General features: G+C 34.9%; 1 protein-coding gene, 1 non-coding gene and 1 pseudogene across 4 annotated transcripts; 2 read left to right on the top strand and 1 right to left on the bottom strand.

Annotated features, from left to right (window-relative positions):
- The first annotated feature begins 139 nt into the window (after nt 1-139).
- On the top strand, nt 140-2,430 carry LOC147520920 (shewanella-like protein phosphatase 2 pseudogene; annotated as a pseudogene). Its single transcript, XR_015213167.1, has 3 exons — nt 140-169; nt 1,077-1,232; nt 1,291-2,430. The product of XR_015213167.1 is annotated as a shewanella-like protein phosphatase 2 pseudogene (transcript).
- Nucleotides 158-231, bottom strand: TRNAI-AAU (transfer RNA isoleucine (anticodon AAU)). The gene has a single exon. It is a non-coding gene; the product is annotated as a tRNA-Ile (tRNA).
- Nucleotides 2,431-8,529: 6,099 nt separating the features above from the next.
- Nucleotides 8,530-15,594, top strand: LOC147520922 (galactomannan galactosyltransferase 1-like). Of its 2 annotated transcripts, none has more exons than XM_086592432.1 (2): nt 8,530-10,240; nt 15,136-15,594. In XM_086592432.1, the coding sequence occupies exon 1, from the start codon at nt 8,904-8,906 to the stop codon at nt 10,233-10,235; it is 1,332 nt and encodes a 443-aa protein (XP_086448558.1). In that variant the 5' UTR covers nt 8,530-8,903; the 3' UTR covers nt 10,236-10,240; nt 15,136-15,594. The 2 variants fall into 2 exon arrangements, with proteins under 2 accessions (XP_086448558.1, XP_086448557.1); XM_086592431.1 differs by lacking the exon at nt 15,136-15,594 and adding an exon at nt 12,030-12,258.
- Nucleotides 15,595-19,980: the final 4,386 nt, after the last annotated feature.

A 19,980-nucleotide genomic window follows, 5' to 3' on the forward strand; every position in this document is an offset into this window, starting at 1 on the left:
ATAATAGCTGCGCAAAGTAGAAAGAGACGTGAGAAAGAGAAAGAGAGACCGTAAAGCAAAGAGAAAAAGAGACATGTGCGTAGCACGTGCCATTGACTAGTAAATAATAATGAAAAAAACAGAAAAAAAAATTTATAAAATGGAAACTTGGGCAGTTTGGCCTATGCAGGTCTCGAACCTGCGACCTTCGCGTTATTAGCACGACGCTCTAACCAACTGAGCTAATAGGCCCTCTTGTGAACGATTTAATAAACTAGTGATAACGTTTATGAACCAGGTCCTACATTCACATGGTCGTCGACTGTTTTATCAGACCAGATGCGAATCACATTAATTTCAACAGCCATAGTACAAAAAGACAAAGGTTCGTATTAAGTTGGTAACTTATATACGGCCAATTGCCCATAATCATAGTACAAAAAGACAAGTTTAACGAAAAAATAAGACATGGCACACAAAAAAAAAAATATCACGATGTATGTTTTACAATTTGAGAATTCGGCTGATACATTACAGTGTCCAGTGTCGGCAATTGGCTAATACGTTTTTTATCGGAAAAAAATAAATAAATAAAAAATTGGCTAATACGTACAACTTTGTAGTGTGGACTGTCGACAGTCGACACCATCAGCATATGCCGAGATTTCAAGTTTTTTTCATTGGAGTCTACATCGCTTGGCTTCATGCCCAAACTCTAACTTGGGCGACTAGGCGTAGTCTTTGATTTTTAAGTTCCGGGATGTCCTTGTATTACAAAATAAAAAAATAACATCCAAACTCCATAATCCTACCTATATTAATATCCGTTTCTCCCAATATGTTCACAGAGAGCCACATCAGCAATATTTTTAAAAAAGTCCCCACTTAAAAAATAATTAATTGGTTGATTACTTACTTGACCTTATTATTGTTGTGTTTAGCAATTTATGAAAAAACTTTTTGGTCTTTTCACATTCTAGGAATTAAAAAAACCAAATATACGCCTAATTTGAATTGTTCGACCCAAACTCTCTCACAAAAAAATAAAAAACTATGGTGGCAACATCTCTGCCTCTTTCATTCTCTCAGGCTGACAGCTGGATTGGATTGGTGGTGATACTACTGTTGTCCAGATTGGTGACGTACTCGATTGTGGTGGGGATGAGCTCAAGATACTTTACTTTCTTGAAAAGTTAAAAAGGGAAGCGTTGAGACATGGTGGGCCTATTTTAACTATGAATGATAATCATGAGGTTATGAATATTGATGGGGATTGGTGGGCCTATTTTAACTATGAATGATAATCATGAGGTTATGAATATTGATGGGGATTTTAGGTATGTTACTGTTTCTGGTTTTAATGAGTTTAAAGCTTGGGCTGATTGGTATCGTATTGGAATCTCTATGAAAAGTTTATTTGATGATTGTTTTGTAAATAAGGATATTTTTCAAGGGGTTCCTGAAACGTTTCCACGTGTTAAGAGAGAGTTTCATGAGGGATTTAGAGCTAGGGTTGCTGCATTGCGTCCTAATGGTCCGTTTTCTACTAGATTTTTCTCACAAAATTTACCGTGTTGGTTATTGGAGATTCCGTGTTTTGTTCATGGTGGGCTGCTTTTAAATCATGTGTCGTATGGATTGGAACGGATAAATGAAGAGGTTAGTGATTGGATTAATGGGTCGGAAAGGAGGGTAGCTCCGGATTTGTTAAAGGGGTGATTCGGTCGCTTGGTCGAGGAAATTTTCTCGATCAGTCCGTGATCGTTCGGCTTTACAACATGTACTGGAAACTATACGGGGTGCGAAGAGAATGATAATGGGTCGTACCATTCAAGAGACGGGAATTAATGGTGTTTGCGATAACAAGGCGATTCGAATTGATGTTGGTATGTCCAAAGGGTGTGGTGATGGATTGCCTTAGGTGTTGGAGATTGATAGCAATTCGGAGTTGCGTGTTTTGTCGGCGAAACCATTGCCTCAGAAAAGAAGAAGACGGTACGACGAGAAGGAAGGGATTGGATTCTTGAAACCAGAACATGGAACGCAACATTCAAGAGACGGGAATTAATGGTGTTTGCGATAACAAGGCAATTCGAATTGATGTTGGTATGTCCAAAGGGTGTGGTGATGGATTGCCTTATGTGTTGGAGATTGATAGCAATTCGGAGTTGCGTGTTTTGTCGGCGAAACCATTGCCTCAGAAAAGAAGAAGACGGTACGACGAGAAGGAAGGGATTGGATTCTTGAAACCAGAACATGGAACGCAACAAATACAAGTTGAAGCTTTGGTCAGTTTCTGATTGCGTGTAGAAAATGTAAGTCATTCTTATGTTTGATTTTTTGAATGGTGCAAGGCCAAACTCTGATTCAAATAAAAGTAAAAGGACTTGTGTAATAGAACAAAACATTGTTATGATTCAAAGGAGCTGATTAATAACACTTTTAGCACTTCTATCTGTTGCACAAAAAACTTATGATGTCAATATGGGTTGAAAACTTATTCAGTTGAGTCTCCTACCATTACTTGCATATCATTTAGATATTTACTTAACCATATTGTGAAACCAGTAGCGTGTTACAAAATCATTCAAATTAAGCCACGCTATATCTATGTGCATGGTACAAGCAAAGAATGTTCTAGCTCCACTACTGAGTTAGGGCCCCCAGTTGTTTACTTGATTAAGTTAACGAGTGTACATCATGTACTCATGTTGATACATGCTTTTATATATATTTCATTATAGTATAAAAATTATTTGGTACCAATGCATCATAATATCATGTGGTGGTCAACATTAAATCATAGTTAGTTGATGTTAATTGCTATTGTTTGAAATGTTTCTATACCATTGTCGGTTTATTCCAGTTGACATTGATTTTTTGTATATGAACTTAATTGGAACACCAGGTATGATTAAAGTCAAAATGTACTATACAGCAAGTTTTACTCCTTTTATCGCACTTCTTTATTAAAAAAAACTCAAATATGTTTTTGGACACCATATGGCTAGGTTACTCATGCTGATTTATATTTGTATTCTTTTATTTCATTGTAAGAATTCAGTTAAGGTATAATTGTTCATTTCAAATGTATATATGACTTTGTCAATAGTTTTATTGCTATTTTTTTCTGAAGTTTATATATAAACAGGAAAATTGCAAGTCTGTCATGTACAAAAACACTAAACATTGTAAACGCTAACTTTTAAGACTAAAAGTACCGTAACATCTTTCTTCAACACAAACTTATGAGCTTAATAACAAACATACCCAAAATATGTATTTACTAATGTGGTCTAATCTCTATAGTAGTAAGCCTGGCCATAGGACAGGCAGATTAGCTAGTACTTACTGAAAGTATGAAACTATAGTTCGTGATTTCGAAAGGATTTTTGTTTTTAAAGAAATTGAAATAAGGGTTTTTAGACATACCCCCAATTTATAATTGGGAATTAGACATAATCCCTCACTCTAATTTTCTTTAATACCCCTTCCTACTTTAATATTTGATGCCGATCAATTAAATTTGACTCTGATTGACCGTTAGTCCAGATTTTCTATTTTCTTTCAATAAAATAATAATAATAATAATCTAAAACTTAAATGACAAAATACTGAATATGCCCTCAATGATTTCTATTTCGTATGCAATTTACTATTTAAAATCAAGTATTTCTATTATACTATTTAATAAGCATAAACTAAGGAACGCACTCAACGGATGTTTAAGGGTTTAATTCATGTAATTGATAGCCATTGAAGACATATTTGGCATTTCATCATAGGAGTTTTGGATTATTATTATTTGTTGGAATAAAATAGAAAATATGGACTAACGGTCAATGAGAGTCAAACCTAATTGACCGACATCAAGCATTAAACCCTAAACTATGTAATTTATTGCTAACGGACTTAGGCCTGGCCCGAATTTGAACTTGTCCAATAGGACCTAGACTAGGCTTTGACTCGAAAATTCATATATATGTTATGGGCAGGGTCTGGACCTAGGTGTGTCCTATTAAGTTCCAACTTGTTGATAGCCCTATATACAAGGATTTCCATTTTAGTTGCTAACCCATTTTAATCTCCTAACAAATTATTTTAATTACATTTTAAAATTTTGTTTTTCAATTGGTAGAGAGATACCGTTTTAATTATAAATATTAAATTTTACTTTTTCAATAGGGGAAAAATTATCGTTTTAAATAAGAGAAGGATTATTGTTTTAGGGATTGAAATTTTCCACGCTCATTTTTCACACTTCCCCGGATTGTGAACTGACTTGACCAAAATGCCCTCACCTTTTTGCAAACCGTCAGACACCAAAAAGCCAGCTGTTTCTCTGCCCACCTTTTTACTTAACACCCCAAAATGCCATTTTAGCTTACAGGATGGTTTTTTGTATGTCTTTGTAATGTGCCCAAAAAGACCTTGCTTTTTTATTGCACTGGTGAAAGGTGAAAGCTACTGTAGTAGTGCGTGGTTCACTTCCAGAAAACTCATATAAGAGTTTGTCCTAAACACACATGTATATAGCTCGAATATTGCGAGAGTTTTTGCAAATAGTACAATTTAGCAACAACATTTGCTCTAACTCGTAAATAATACACTAGTCGAAGCAATTGAAAATAACTGAGTCGATTAAAATGGAACATTCAATTTAGATTCGATTTAATTATATATCTTGTTCTTCATAAAATCAAGTAGCAACTGAATTTTTACCCAAAAAACATAGCAACAGTCATGGAGCAACCGATATGCTAAGGGATCCCTATGCCAATATGCAGGTTTACCCAAAAAAAAAAATGCACCATGCAGGACACAGATGAAAACATCCTGTAAGTGCCCAGTCCATACACATTCATCCCCTTCTCAAAACTTATATATCAAACCATGATCAAGCACCTAAAACCCATCCAGAGACCCCACACCTTTATGTTGCAAGTTCCTCCATGTTCAACAATTCGGCACGCAAAAAAATCAATGTAATAACCAAACTTTAGTTGCAGGCCATAATCCCAAATGCACCCTGCTTAGAAACACACACGAACAACAAGAAAACGTAGTTAAGTTTAGCGACAATCGAACAATATTACCAAGTCAAGAGCGACATATAATCGCAAGTCTAACTTGATGTGATGTAAATTTTTGAAGAGATGATATATACATAATCTTACCGAAATTCTTCAAATCATATAAAGCAACCAATGTCGCCAGTAATGAGTTCAAGTCTACACCATGTGAGGAGCTTTAAGCTTTTCAAAGAAGGTTGAGCATAACAACATTAGAATTTGAATTTGCTTGTGGACATGTTCGGCTGTTGTGACCAACTACTTTGCAAATGCTACACTTTCGCGATCTTTCCACAAATTCAAATGCTGAAGGGTCTCTAATGGTGCTGCTGTTCACTGCTTTCTTTCTCTTGGCTCCCAATGGTCGTCCTTTATGATGCTGAACAATTGGGTTAAATACTATAGGAGTAGGACTGTTTATAAGCTGAAACAATTGTTTCTCTGCAGCTTCCCTTTGGCTTATAGGCCACTGCTCATATTTACTTTCTAAATCCTGAAATAGTGCTTTGAGTTGGTTCTCTTGATTGTGCGGCATGAGTTCAAACGACCGCTCATCGATTCTCCATTGCGGGTGTATGTAAGTAAGGCGCAACTCATTGTTCATACTTCTCATCATGTGTGCACAAGGAAGACCCATAGAAGCGAAAAAATGACCTGTACATGGAGGTAATGTCGCCCCACTTGAAACTGATTTGTACTGCTTCAAAAGCTTGTCCAATGCAAATACCGACACACAACGAAATAGTTCTTTAAAAAAAGGGACAAAAATAAAATGAGGGATTCGGATCTTTTCACTTGCAAGCTGAGTCTTGATTTCTCTAAAATTATTCTCAATGGCAAGACTAATTTTACGTGTCGCCACACGAAGATCACCAGTAGAAACTTGCAAATATTTCTTTAACGTTGCGTGTGCGCCTTCTGCTCTAGAAGTAACGTGATTGCCAAAGTGTAAATGCTTGTCGGTCCATGCCTTCACAAACCGCTTTCTTAAAGGAAGCCATGTACTTCTGATGTAGTTGATAGCGACAACTTGATGGGCGTAGACATCCTCAAATTCTTTCGAAGCATCAAGGTACAACGATTCTGTAGGAGATTGTATCACTTTAGTCCATAAAGATAAAAAATCAGCCCAATCTTGGTCTTCTCCAAAGAGTGGCCTCTGAATAATATATTTTTTTTCAATGTGCCAAACACATAGAAGGTGTGTACTCGCCGGAAAACAACTTGAATAGCGTTCATCAATGCCAATTCCCTATCATTACAATTACAAGAGACTGACAAGTATCACCTAGCATTTCCTTGAACATATTTAAAGCCCAAATGTAATCTCCTTCTTCCTCTTTTCGCAAGAAAACACAACTTGAATAGAAAGAAGTGTTAAAACTTGTCACTCCAATAATGTTAAGCAGCGGCATCTTGAATTTGTTAGACTTATAAGTGCAATCCATCACAAAGATATTCGAGTAGCTCTTACTTAATGTAACTGAGAAAGGATGCGAAAAAAATAGATGAGTTAAACGATCTTCTGCATCACATTTAATGTTATGCATAAACCCTTTTTCCGAAAGGTCTTCTAACAAAGCTTGAATCGGCGTGCGACCTCCTAACTCATCTTTTGAATCTTTGCTTTTGTAGTGTAAATGGTTCTAGATAATTGCTAGAATATCCGGATTAGCGTTTGCTTGGCCAGTAATCATTTGCCGAGGTGGTATACCCGACCGCCGCCATTTCTTTAACTCTCAAGAACTCATCATGTGACAATCGACGAAACGAAGGATGCCCAGACATATCCTTTGATGGTTCATGATTATGGGATCCATCTTTAACTCGAAGTTCCCACATTCCATCATCTTGTTTGTTACCCCTTATTTCGAAGGGGCAATTGATAAGACGAGAGCTTGTTCTCATTTGCTGTTCTTTAGCTGCGGTATTCGACCTATGTCGATATAAAGCCTCCTCCATGACCCAATTCGACATATTTATCTTTCTTAGAATCTCTAATGCTTGTTGCATATCCTTGGGAAAAAGAATACTTATGCACATACTGAAGTAGGTCCTCTCGACTAATAAACGTTTTTGGTGGTGGCGGAAGCATCTCCCGATGTACATGATGCTCTTGATTTTCACACTCAACTACCCCTTCAAATTGTTCGGTTTCATTCTCATGGTTGCTTGTATAACGCTAATCACCTTTTCAACGCCCATGTTCTTTCATAAACAACACAAATAATATCCTTGACGTACTTATCAATAGTTTTTCTTGTCTGCAATTTGACTGCATTTACAATGGCAAAATAATATACAACAAAATCAATAGTGCAATTGAATCCCGTACAATTGAATTCTCAATATCTACAACATATTATCTACTTTAAGTAATCAACATAGTCAAGCCTATAATGCTTTAAGTACACAAGAAGGGGAAAATGGGTTAAAATTGAAAACTTGATTTAAACGAGGGTTACATGGTTAATAAAAGATTTCAAATGCCAAAACACAAATTGAAAGAATAACTAAAGACTTACCTTTTCATCAGCTTGAATTCACTATCCTTTTACCAAGTTTCAATCCATCACAAACTCTATACCACTTCAATGTTGTTGCTTCAAGAGGAAATCAGCTAAAATGGAAACCAAATTCTTTCGTATGGGGAAAAGTGAGTCTTTTTGTCTTCCACATTGAAATGGTAAAAAGGGCGGGAAAACATTTTTTTTCGATTTCGTGGTTCATGTTTACCCTCTATAAACGAGAAGGGCGGTGTGGGGTATTAAGGAGAAAAGTAGGTAGAGACGGTTTACTTTTGTTGTTTACAAAAAGTTAGGGTATTTTGGTCATATCATTTTACAATCCGGGGAAGTGTGAAAAGTGGTCGTGGAAAATTCCAGTCCCTTGTTTTAATTAGAAATGCTAAAATTTTCTTTTTCAATAAAAAAGGAATTTATGTTTTAATAAGAGATGACGTGAAATTTTAATATAGCTAAAAAAATACTTTGTAGTTGATTTGGGATGTAAAAGATTTTATCAACAATTTTCTCTCGTAATATTTTAAGATTATTTTTTTGTCAATTAGATAAGAATATAATTCATAATCTTGATGCAACAAAAAATATCGACGTGAAAAAACTTGATATATATCAAAATGTTCACATTAGAATTCTCGAATCATACAATGCTAACTTTATAAATATTCGATAGTGTATAGGATATTTTTGTCTATTCCTTAGATTATGACAGACATCACGAATTCCTTGCGGCATTTTGTACTATAGAACAAAATATCACGATATCTATTGAGATTTCAATAAAAAATACACAATATGTTTAGAGACACATAAGACTACAAATATTAGTGATATATTGGTTAGGCAACAACTTTATTTAATATTTACCATTATATTTTAAATAAATATAAATTATATATCGTGATATATCAAGAAATATTCAAAATACGATATTTGTTGATATTTGTATACGAAACAATATAAAATATTCCTAAAGAAGAATATATCGACCATATATATCAAGAAAATTGAGTATTAATAAATACTCGTATCCCATATTTTATTGTATGTTTTGCTCTTTAGAGAACATGGTGAAGATCTTTGTCCTAAGAAAATTGCCACCGCTAAGTATGGGCTTAATTTGAGGACCACAAAACCATACAATAAACACTCTAAAGTCTAATCTAAGGTGTCCAAGTTCTTTCCTCCGCTAAGGAAAGCTCTAAAAAGCCAACTCTTCAGTCACTCCGCACTCCGCTCCACTCCACAGATGTCCAAAAATCTTCGTCAATAACTTCTATATCCAATCGTTCACACCTAAAAAAGAAAGTAGCCAAAACCAAAACAAAGAATGGTTTCTCCTGATCAATCTCCATTGCAAACAACAATGGCTAAACCCTCTTTTCCTCCTCGTAACAAACACACTTCTTTGTTAACTGACATTTTTCTCTTCGTTGGTGGATCCATCACTGCTCTTCTCCTCATATGGTCTTTTTGGTCTTTCTTCTCCCCAACCCAAATCCAAAATTTCCCATCCCCATCCTCATTTTCCCAACCAAACATAAAACCACAAGATAATAATGACCCACCGAATCCAACATTCTACGACGACCCAAATCTAAGCTACTCCATAGAAAAGCCAATAAAAAATTGGGATGAAAAACGGCGAATATGGCTGTCTCACCACCCCTCATTTGCAACTGGAGTACGTGAACGAATCTTAGTAGTCACTGGATCTCAACCGTCCGCGTGTCGAAACCCAATTGGTGATCATCTTCTATTGAGATTCTTCAAAAACAAGGTCGACTACTGTAGAATTCACGGCTACGATATTTTCTACAACAACGCTTTGTTCCACCCAAAAATGACCACGTTTTGGGCCAAACTTCCCGTGGTCCGATCCGCTATGATTGCTCACCCAGAATCCGAGTGGATCTGGTGGGTCGACTCAGATGCTGCATTCACCGACATGGAATTCAAACTCCCATTAGACAGGTATCAAAATCATAACCTGATTGTCCATGGTTGGGCCCACTTAGTTTACGATGTTAAAAGTTGGGTGTCTCTCAATGCTGGAATTTTTCTCATACGTAATTGCCAGTGGTCAATGGATTTCATCAACGTATGGGCTAGTATGGGTCCACAAACACCAGATTTTGACAAGTGGAGTGAGATTCAGAGGTCAACTTTACCTGACAAGCTATTCCCAAAGTCAGATGATCAATCGGGTCTTGTTTACTTGCTACTCAAAGGGAAGGACACGTGGGCGAACAAGATTTACTTAGAGAGTGAGTTTTATTTTGAAGGTTATTGGGAAGAGATTGTGGGTACACTGGATAATATCACGGCCAAGTACGTAGAAATAGAGAGAGGTGTACGTGGCTTAAGAAGGCGACACGCGGAGATTGTGAGTGAGAGCTATGCTGAAATGCGTGAACCGTATCTTAAGGATGCTGGGAATGGAAAAGGGAGTTGGAGAAGACCGTTTATTACACACTTTACTGGGTGTCAACCGTGTAGTGGGAATCACAATCAGAGGTATTCAGCTAAGAGTTGCTGGAATGGGATGCACAAAGTGTTGAATTTTGCTGATAATCAGGTACTTCGTAGCTATGGATTAAAGCGTTGCGATTTACTTGATTCTTCGCTCACGCCGTTGCCGTTTGATTCTTGGGCTGGATAACTTAGGTAAGTCATGAGCGTGACTGTCCTACTATTTGCTTTAAAATGTTACAGTAATAATTGAACACTCATAGGTTACATAATCTAATAGTGCACACATGTGGTTAATTAATTTTGTACATAGAAGTAGGGTGTTTATGGGTCGGTTCTGGTTTGGCTTTTATCGAAAGAATTCGGTTTTTATATTTAAAAAACTCGGAACCATATCGGTTAATTAAATTGGTTCCAGTTCGGGTTTCGGTTTTTTATCAGATTATGTTTTTAATTACGTCCACCGATATAAAAATTTGTTTTTAGTGCGAAAATAACACTTGTATTCTTTGAAAGTTTTCTAAACACTTTAAATATATCTCATAAATTGTACATACACACGTATTAATTTGCATTTCAAATCGAATGCATCTACATTATACTAAATTTTAATATGTAGAATAATTAAGTACATGTACTACAATTTTTAACATTACACGAATTCATTGTCATATATATACATGTATACACGTGTAATATATCAAACATGTAAATATATTTAATATACGTATACTTGTTAACATTATTATTAATGTTTATAATACAAATGTTCAATATATTGTTACAAAATATGTATTTAATAATTATATATATATATTAATGTTTGGATTTGTATTTAGTGTAATATAATACTAAATTTTATATATCAAAATCATAATAATCAGTTTTGATTTCAATTCGAGTACTCATCAGTTTTTTACCATTTGGTTTTAATAAATTCGATTTTTTATTGGTTTCGTTTCATTTTTAATGGGTCTAATATTTTAGGACCTACAAACGGTTCTGGTTCGATTTCAGATATACCAAGCACACGAACACCCCTACTTAGAAGTTAGAATATTATTTAAATAATACAAAAAGTATAGTAGAATACTTGAATGTGAGTTTGGTTGATTGGGTATAATCTTCCCAAATATCCGTTGTTTTTGGCATGATTGGAGGATAATGTCCCCAACTCCCACTTATCAAGGACTCATTATGTTGGACTTTTTCGTAGTTGGGTGGGCCTTTTGACTCTTTGACGGGTGGTCTAATTGGTCTAGAATTCTAGATTAAGGGAAAATGATAGTGGGCTTTAATTTGTTTACCAAAAGCGGTAACCTGGTCTGGTGTTATCGACCAAATATTGACATTTGTCCTTACTTTGGGTAATGGAGGATATGATTATGGAGCCAAAGCATTTTATAGGAATTTTGATTGGGATGTGGAGCTATGAAAGTTTTTTAGGATATTTTCAACTTTGACGGTTTGACAAACAATAAAACAGTAGATTCCTACTTTTACTTTGTATAGAAATGAGACGAGACGAGACGAGGTAAAAGGTATCAATATATCAGTTGTAGACAATAATTTCAGAGTTCACGAAATTAGACAAAAATTATTGAAATTCATTATTTTTCTGTAAGCTAAAAACCTAAAATTTCATTGTAATCAGATTAGGAGTTGCTTATTAAAAGTTCTCGTTAAATCAGAATTTAATATGTATGAAATCGACCCATATCGTTGATAAATTGTCTAGAGATAGTTGGATTTAATTGACAAAGTAATGAAAGTATTAACCAGGAATACAGTTGCTCTATAACGCTTTGCATCGAACTTCTTCGACTTGAACTGTTATGAGTATTCTCAAAATGTCTTACTGTCTATTGGGTGCCCTGTTATTAGAAAAGGAAAAAAAAGTGTCTCAAACTCTCACAACTGTTATACAGCTTTTTATTTTACTTTGGTTGGCCTACATTGTGATTGCTCCAATCTGCAAATGCAGGAGAGGTAGATAGGATCATAGGAATCCGGCCGCCTTCATATGCATATACGAGGGAGGAGCTTCAATTACATTATGAGTCTTGTTATGTATTTGACCGATTTTATGGTGTAATTTATGTGTCTCATATGTTTGGCTTATTTGTGCAACTCTTTGGCTGAAGTATATCTGATGGGAGAACAACATAATTAGTTGATACACAACACATGAAATTGCTAAATTCTTCTTACAAGACTGCGAGTACTTCTTATTCGAGTTTCCGATATATCGCTAGCTATTGGATTTGTTTGTGGATATTGCCGCTGCAATCCACCTAGGTCTCGGATTTGAACCTCAGAAAACAGGGAAACCACATACATTTCCTATGGGTTATATATTTCGTAGGGATTCATTACCTGATTATATAATGGTGCTTTTGTCCAAAATGATATTACCTTTAAGTTCTTGACCTTGTCGGTATACCATGATCATTGCAGTTTTTTCATAACATAATTAAACAGATACACGGTGGCCATGTTTGGCGATGCATGTGTGCACTCATGGTAGTCAACGTTTTCTATGTTTTTTTTTTTTTTTGGGTAATTATTTTCGAATTTATTTATATAAACATGGTGTTACATTGATATCTTCACGCTCCAAGCTACGTTGCAACCATATTGGAGCTATATTAGTTCTTCTAGTAGTTAATACATGTTGATAATCCACCTCTAGAGAATTAGCCAACCATGGTGGAGGGTGATGTGTCCAGCTATAGGACTGTGGATATTTCACTGCAAACCTAGCTAGTATGTGTGCTGTTTTGTTTCCACTTCTATGTATATATGCTATATTTATATTCATTTTAAAAAACTTGCTGCATCAGATATAATTCCTTTTGATTTCCATCTTACACTTGATGGCTTTCCTCGTAAGAGATCTGTAACAGTTTTTGCATCTATCTTTACTACTAAGTTTGTAGTTAGATGCCCTCGACACCACTTGAGGGTATTGAGAAGTCCTCTGCATTCTGAGTCTGTTGGGTCTGCAGCCCATCTTGAACTAGTATCTGCAGCCATAAAGATTCCATTTTCATCTCTTAAAACATATCCAAAACTAGCTCTATTATCTATAGTATGGTAACTAGCATCTACATTTAGCTTATGATAGCTTGTTGGTGGTGGTTCCCAATTCACAGATATAGAAATCTTAGTGATATTGGTATGCACTCTATGATTTGTAGGATCAGAGAAGAAGCTATCAATGATTTTTGAGATTCGAAATAAAGATGGAATAGATTTATTGTGAAACACAGTACACTTCTCTCTCCAAATATTGGAATATAAAAGTAAACAAATTTTAGTCCAAGTCTCATTGTGAATCTGCCAGTCTGCAGGTGGACTAAACCATAAACTTATCCATTCTTTAACTTGAAGCTGTTGGAATTTATCTAGTCTGATGAGCCAAGGGATTATGTTAAGTAACACTAGGAGAGCTTATAAGCCCTCTATCGCACGTTGTGCTCATTGGGCACTTTTGCCACTCGTTCCGATTAATGATGGGAAACAAAAACAAAATCTCAAGATGGGAATGGGGTAGCATTGAGCTACTCTCTCCCTATCGATTGCTGGGTGTCAATTATGTAGTGGTAGTGTGAAATTTCTCTACACCCAAAATTCACAAATTTCTCCGCCCAAGAGTGTTTACCTCAATCCCAATTCAAGTTACTTAAAGCATCTTTAGAAGAGCTACCAAAAAAACAGAAAATTTTGAACCAAAAAAACACCAAACAACTTTAGGAGCAACATCAAATTTTCACCAAGCAACTACGCGGTTTTGGCAAAACCGTGCCATATAGCTCACGCAATTTTTCCAAAACTGCGCCACTAAAGCCCAACTGACAGGCCCAAGCCTACGCGGTTTTGAGAAAACCGCACCATGAATCGCACATAAACTTTGTTCTTTTTTTTTTCCAATTTCTAGCGCGGTTTTCACAAAATCGCGCCATATAAACCCAATTAGAAGCCCAAGCCCACGCGGTGTTGGAAAAACCGCAAAACTGCGTGAGGGATTTGATACAACATCAAATCTGGAACCAAATATTGGCCGATTTGGTGTTTGGTTTGGTATTTTTTTGGTGTTTTCAACAACATGTAGCTCTCCTAAAATTGAAAAAACACCAAATTGTTGGTGCTATGTTGATATCATTCCTAAAGATGCTCTTAAATACCTAATTCAAAACCGCTTTGGGCTTGCACCTCTTTTATGAGAAAATTCTGTTAGGTTTAGAAAACAGAATTGGAAAAAAAAAAAAAAAACTTGAAACTCGCAGCTAACTATAAGAAGGGGTTTGCCTTGTGGGTATAAAGCATTTAGGGCTCGTAAAACAGTAAAGAAGGTATCTTATAGCAAGGCCCAATTTTTCGGGATATTAGGATATATCGGAGAGGCCAAAAAAAGATATATATCGGATATATCGATATGTCGGAGAGATAAATCGTTTTTGCCCATTTTGGTGATAATATTCAAAAAAATCAAAAAATCGGAATATATCGAAAATATCACCGATATATAATGATATATATCGATATATCGTTATATATCGGTCAACATCAACAAAATCGGTCAAAAGTCAAACCGTCCAACCAAGTCAAACGATATATATCGAATACATCGGAATATATCACTGATATATATCTTTATATCGGTTTTACCGATATATATCGGTTTAAAAATATTAAATTTTCGAGCCGATATTTCGGATTTTTCAAGTCGGATTGCTGAAAAAACGATATATATCGGCGATTTTTCGATAAATCGACCGATATTTTCGGCCTTGTCTTATAGGTATCTTATAATTATGAGCATGTCTTCAGTCAGGTCGTATGGTGCGCAGGTAATATTGGGCCTTTGGATCAGTACTTTGCCATTAAATACACACGCACCCCTTGGTATGAGTGGCCGAGATGTAATGGCGCACCATACATCTCGCGCACCATAGATTTAGCCTATAATTATTACTGATATTATTATTACTATTATTTGAATGGCTCTGCTTTACAAATTCCCGAATGTCCGTTGGCGACCATGTGTAAGATGATTTCAGAAACATCGATATCTGTTATTCGTGCAGGAAGCTGAATCGCGTCCGCCAATGTTGTGGCGCTGCTGGTCCTCCTGAAAAAACGTTGTTTCGTGCAGGCTTTTGAGGTTTTTGAACATGTGGTGCTTGTACCTGCGATATGAATTCGACTCGCATTGTGGACTATGGTCTTGGGTATTGACTCTCAAGCTGCAGTGTGTTGGGCCATACTTTGACAGTACGCGGTCGTCGGACAATAACAATAAGAGGGTATCTAGAGTGCATCAGGGTGTATAAGTGCATAGAAATAAGGGCTCTTGGACAGTACTTCTTTGTTGCAATACACCAGTACTTGTGCCTATATAAGTGGCCTAGATGTTATACGCTGAGTACACTCTGCGCACACTAGCTTTTCAGTAACAATAAATGCTAGCTTGTATATTCTTGGGCTTGAAAAATATTTCAAATCCCAGGTTGGGGTAACATGTATGCACCATAGTAGATTGTGTACTGATTTGTTCCCAATATATATATTTTTCAAATGGAACAAGTACGCAATATGTTGCGCCGTCAGTCTTTTCTGAATAGCAAATCTTATTCTTATAAACACAAACTCGTTAGAACTAGCCGTCATTACGTTACTGCCCATAACTTTCTGAAGTTTTTTGAAGAGCTAAACAGACTATTGTGCAGAAAACCTGAAAGTGTCGAAACTAAATGGAATAAAACAACGTTGGTTAGCCCTACAAGTTTTCTCGTCCTTCTCCATCTTCCTTGTCGCTACTCTATTAGCAGGGCCAGCTCAAGCCTATATGTGGCCTTAGGTGATCGATCAAAGCGAGACCTTTTTTCCTTTAAAAATTCATTGAAAAATTGAAAGTAATATGTGTGTAAGAGATAGACATTGAGAAGGAGAGACGTTGGTTAATATGTCTTTAATATATATGTCTTTAATTAGTTAAGTTGAGAAGAAGTCGACGCCATAGAATATAGAGATTCTAGCATATATTGTGAGATTTTATATTTTATTTGATTATTTCTAATTAATATATCTAACTAAATGAAGACACTCCCACAAAAATTAAGATAACTATGCACTAGCAACCATTAGATTCATTGTATAACTCCAATATGCAAATTTTGTAGTGGTATGTTGGATTGAATTTTATTCAAACCAATTAACTCCCGAGATTTAGTGCGTGGAGAGAAAACAAAGAGACTCCTAGTATCCTTTTTTGTTTTTGTTTTTTCTTTATAAAATATGGTAATATCAAATTTATGTAAGAAGAAATAAGAAAATTTGGAGGCCTTCTAAATCTGAGGTGGCCGCCTAAGTCGTCTTATGGATGAGCCAACATTGTCTATTAGCTGTTTCTCCCATCTCAAAACCACCACTCCTTAACCCTACTAACAAAGTGACTCCAATTATATCAACACATACATGATCGATTTCTCTCAGACTAATTGTAAATCAAGACATCTGCAGGCCGAAGTATTTATCTGTCGTCATCCTGATTAGTGAGAAAGTTGACAGTAACATCTTTTTCCACTTGTACCCCAACCCTCCAAAATATATCATATAAAATATTTATTACATGATCATCATAACGGTATTTGAAACCTGAAAAATGTCTACAATGTGCTGCATGGTCCCCAAAAATATCCAATCTGTTCTTTTTGCATACAGGATAAAGAGCACCATCAAAGTACAAATGGATCATGAGACGGTACCGGAGAATAACACTATACTCCACCTATGATATATGTTGTCCAAGTCTATAACAACCCTATTTTTTTTGTTAAAAAAATATATATTTATAGTATGTATTTTATTTTGTTTTATTAGCATCATTTGGATATAGGCCTATTATCTACAAAGTGGGCTAGTGGGGATTTTTTTTTTTTTTTAAATGATAAATATAGAAAAAAAAAACGTGGGGAGAGAGGAAAAGGGGGTTTGTTATAACCACCGAACCTCTTTCCTTGCATTTGGGGGTTTAAAAAAAAAGGGATACATGAGAGAAAGTGAGATAGAGTGAAGAGAGGGAGAGTTCTAGGTTTAAAACAAAGAAAAACAAAGAGAAGAAAAAGGAAGGAGTATCGACGCGATACCAATTTTCTTTTCTAGATACTACTAACGTTTTGCAAGCTAAGGTGAGTTAGTTTTTATGATTTATGTAGTAACATAATATGTTCTTACTATTTGTACTGTTCATATGAATATTGATTTGGTAGTATGAGCCATTAATAAATTGTAAGTGGTATTTGAAGAAGATGAATAGTATATAGTGAATTTTACTCCATAAAACAACTCTGACACAATATTTGTTTTTTGCCTAGATGCAGATCTACCTCTACATGGATTTGTGTCACATTTAAACCATAGTATCCTGACACATTGAAGTATGACATACTTTATTTTCAGACAGATCCAACGGCTGGCTATTTGTCGAGATTTTTATTAGCAAGACTGGTTTCTAATTTAACTAACTGTAGAAAACTGCAGTGCACAGTTGTAAGTTTTTGCTTAGATAGAGATTGACACAATACTAGATGGAGTTCAAATTTAATCTGTAGGTGTATCAAATATAGTAGTATAATATATCCCAATTTCAAACACATCCAATGTGGAGTACAAATACGTTGCCATCGAGGTAGCTATAAATGAGGCTGGTCGTATATAAACTACACTAGAATTCTACATTGCACAATGTTTTTGTTTTGTTTGTATGGAGATCATTCCATTATTGGATTGACCTCCAATTTGATCTGTAGATGTAGAACACATAATGATTTAACATATTAAAATTTCATAAAGATCCATATGTTTGATATTCATCGAGGATTTCATTAATTAGCAAGAACGGTTGTAATTGTAATTACAGTGGAAAACCGCAGTGTGCAGTCGTAAGTTTCAGCTTAGATGGAAGGTGATTCATTATTGGATTGCCTTCAAATTAAATCTGTGAATGTTTCATACATGGAGGTATAACATATTAAAATAGTAGACAAATCCAAGCACAAAAAGGCGAGACTATATATACATTGGTGAAAGTGAGTAGTTAAAATCTTATTTTCTTTTCAAATCTTATTTGATTGATTATCATATAATTTATAGTAGTTATATATTTTATTTTATTTTTACTTGGATCAAAAGGTTTTAATGTGATAAAAAAAAATTATATATTGTGTACTGTTACTGAAGCAAGGTTGGCACACTATTATTGGGGCACCAAGGTTGCCAAATTCTTGTTTTGATATATATGCTTGATAATTTTTAAAAAAAAAATAGTAGTTGGTAAACGACACCCTACTAATTGATAATTATATATTTTTTTTAGAAGTTTTGGACCTTTTTAAAACATGAAAAACCATGTTCTTTGAGTATACTTTTTAGAACAAGAAGTATTTCTTCATTTTAATCTTGAGTGTAAAAAGTTATACAGTCGATACAATATTGTCAGAAATCTGTCTTCTGAAAAATAAGAATTTGTGTTTGTTTTGGACCCATATTTTCATATAGTTAGGGTCAGATTCAAACTCTTGCCAAAACATTAAAAAGTTAGTTTTCTAAGTCTTCTTTCTAACCCAATTGGTCTGGTCACATTCCGAGTTTTCTATGGAGATAGTTATGATGTTTGGAAGTTTGGTTTACAGAAAATAGTGTGTCCAAAATCAGTTTCTGCGCAGTGTGCCAATGTGTTCGAGCTCAATTTTCATCTAGTTAGAGCGCGAGTTAGAATTTTTGTAAAACATAAAAGAATAAGTTATGAGAGTCTTCATTTCAACGCAAAAAGCCTTGTAGCTTTTGGACACCTGTGGAAAGTGTTGTTTTCTCCGAAAGATAGCGTCTCAGAATTCTAATTTGCTGAAAATTATGATATTTACCAAGTTTGAACTATTTTTATTCCTACATAAAATGACACTGGGACTTCGAGTTCTACATGAAAAAGTAAGTATACCTATCATAGTTTTCAAATAATCAAGTGGTGTATCATTTGGATGACTGTAATAAAAGTTATTACTTTGACAAATTAGCTAGATAACCTACCATGTTTTCTTTTTAGATGAGCTCTAGTTAATTTTTCTTTTTGTAATGAGATAAATGATTATACTTAGATATATGGGTGTATGGATTGCTTAATTTCACATTTTGAATTATATTCCAAGTACATAATTGTTGCATACACACTAAATGTTAGTATAGAGGTATGTTATAACATATGACATATATGTTACATTAAAGTTTGAGTTTAATATATATACAATCGAGAAATAAAAGGGAAATGAAGTGTGCAACCTTAAGGCATGAATTATTATTGTTCTTTGACTTTGATTCAAGTCTTTATTTCTTTTTAATTGACATACACACGTGTTTTGAAATGTGGTAGTATTTTGGAATTTGAATGTCATATCATTTTTTTTCTTCTATCTTTATGGATATAGTTATGATTGCATATATTTAATGTCTTTGAGAGAGACGTTGTTGTTATTATATTTACAGTTTTCTATGTGTTAAAGAATATTTGGTTTATTGTCAAGTTTTGACATTGGATGTGATTTTTATATGTGTTAGTGTGATCTTGTGTAAATAACATTTATATAATATAATGTGTCGCCCACATCTTTAGTTCTCTCCACGCCACTTTATTGTAAAGAAATATTTATGACTAATGATGTCATGTGAAAGCCGTCCTAGAGAGGAATTAAGGTATTCGCTTTGCGGGCTGGTTGTATTCTTTGAGTGTACGGGAATGTAGGTCTGGATTCCTTGAATGTATAAGAATGATCTGTTACTTTTTTTTATGCCCAAAAGAGGCTTTGTTTATGCGCATTGAAAGTCTAGAGATGAATGTGACTCATAAGTTACGAGTTTACAAGATGAAAATATATTTG

Source organism: Coptis chinensis, chromosome 2, assembly GCF_015680905.1.
Source record: "Coptis chinensis isolate HL-2020 chromosome 2, ASM1568090v1, whole genome shotgun sequence".
In the NCBI taxonomy this organism is placed as follows: domain Eukaryota; kingdom Viridiplantae; phylum Streptophyta; class Magnoliopsida; order Ranunculales; family Ranunculaceae; genus Coptis; species Coptis chinensis.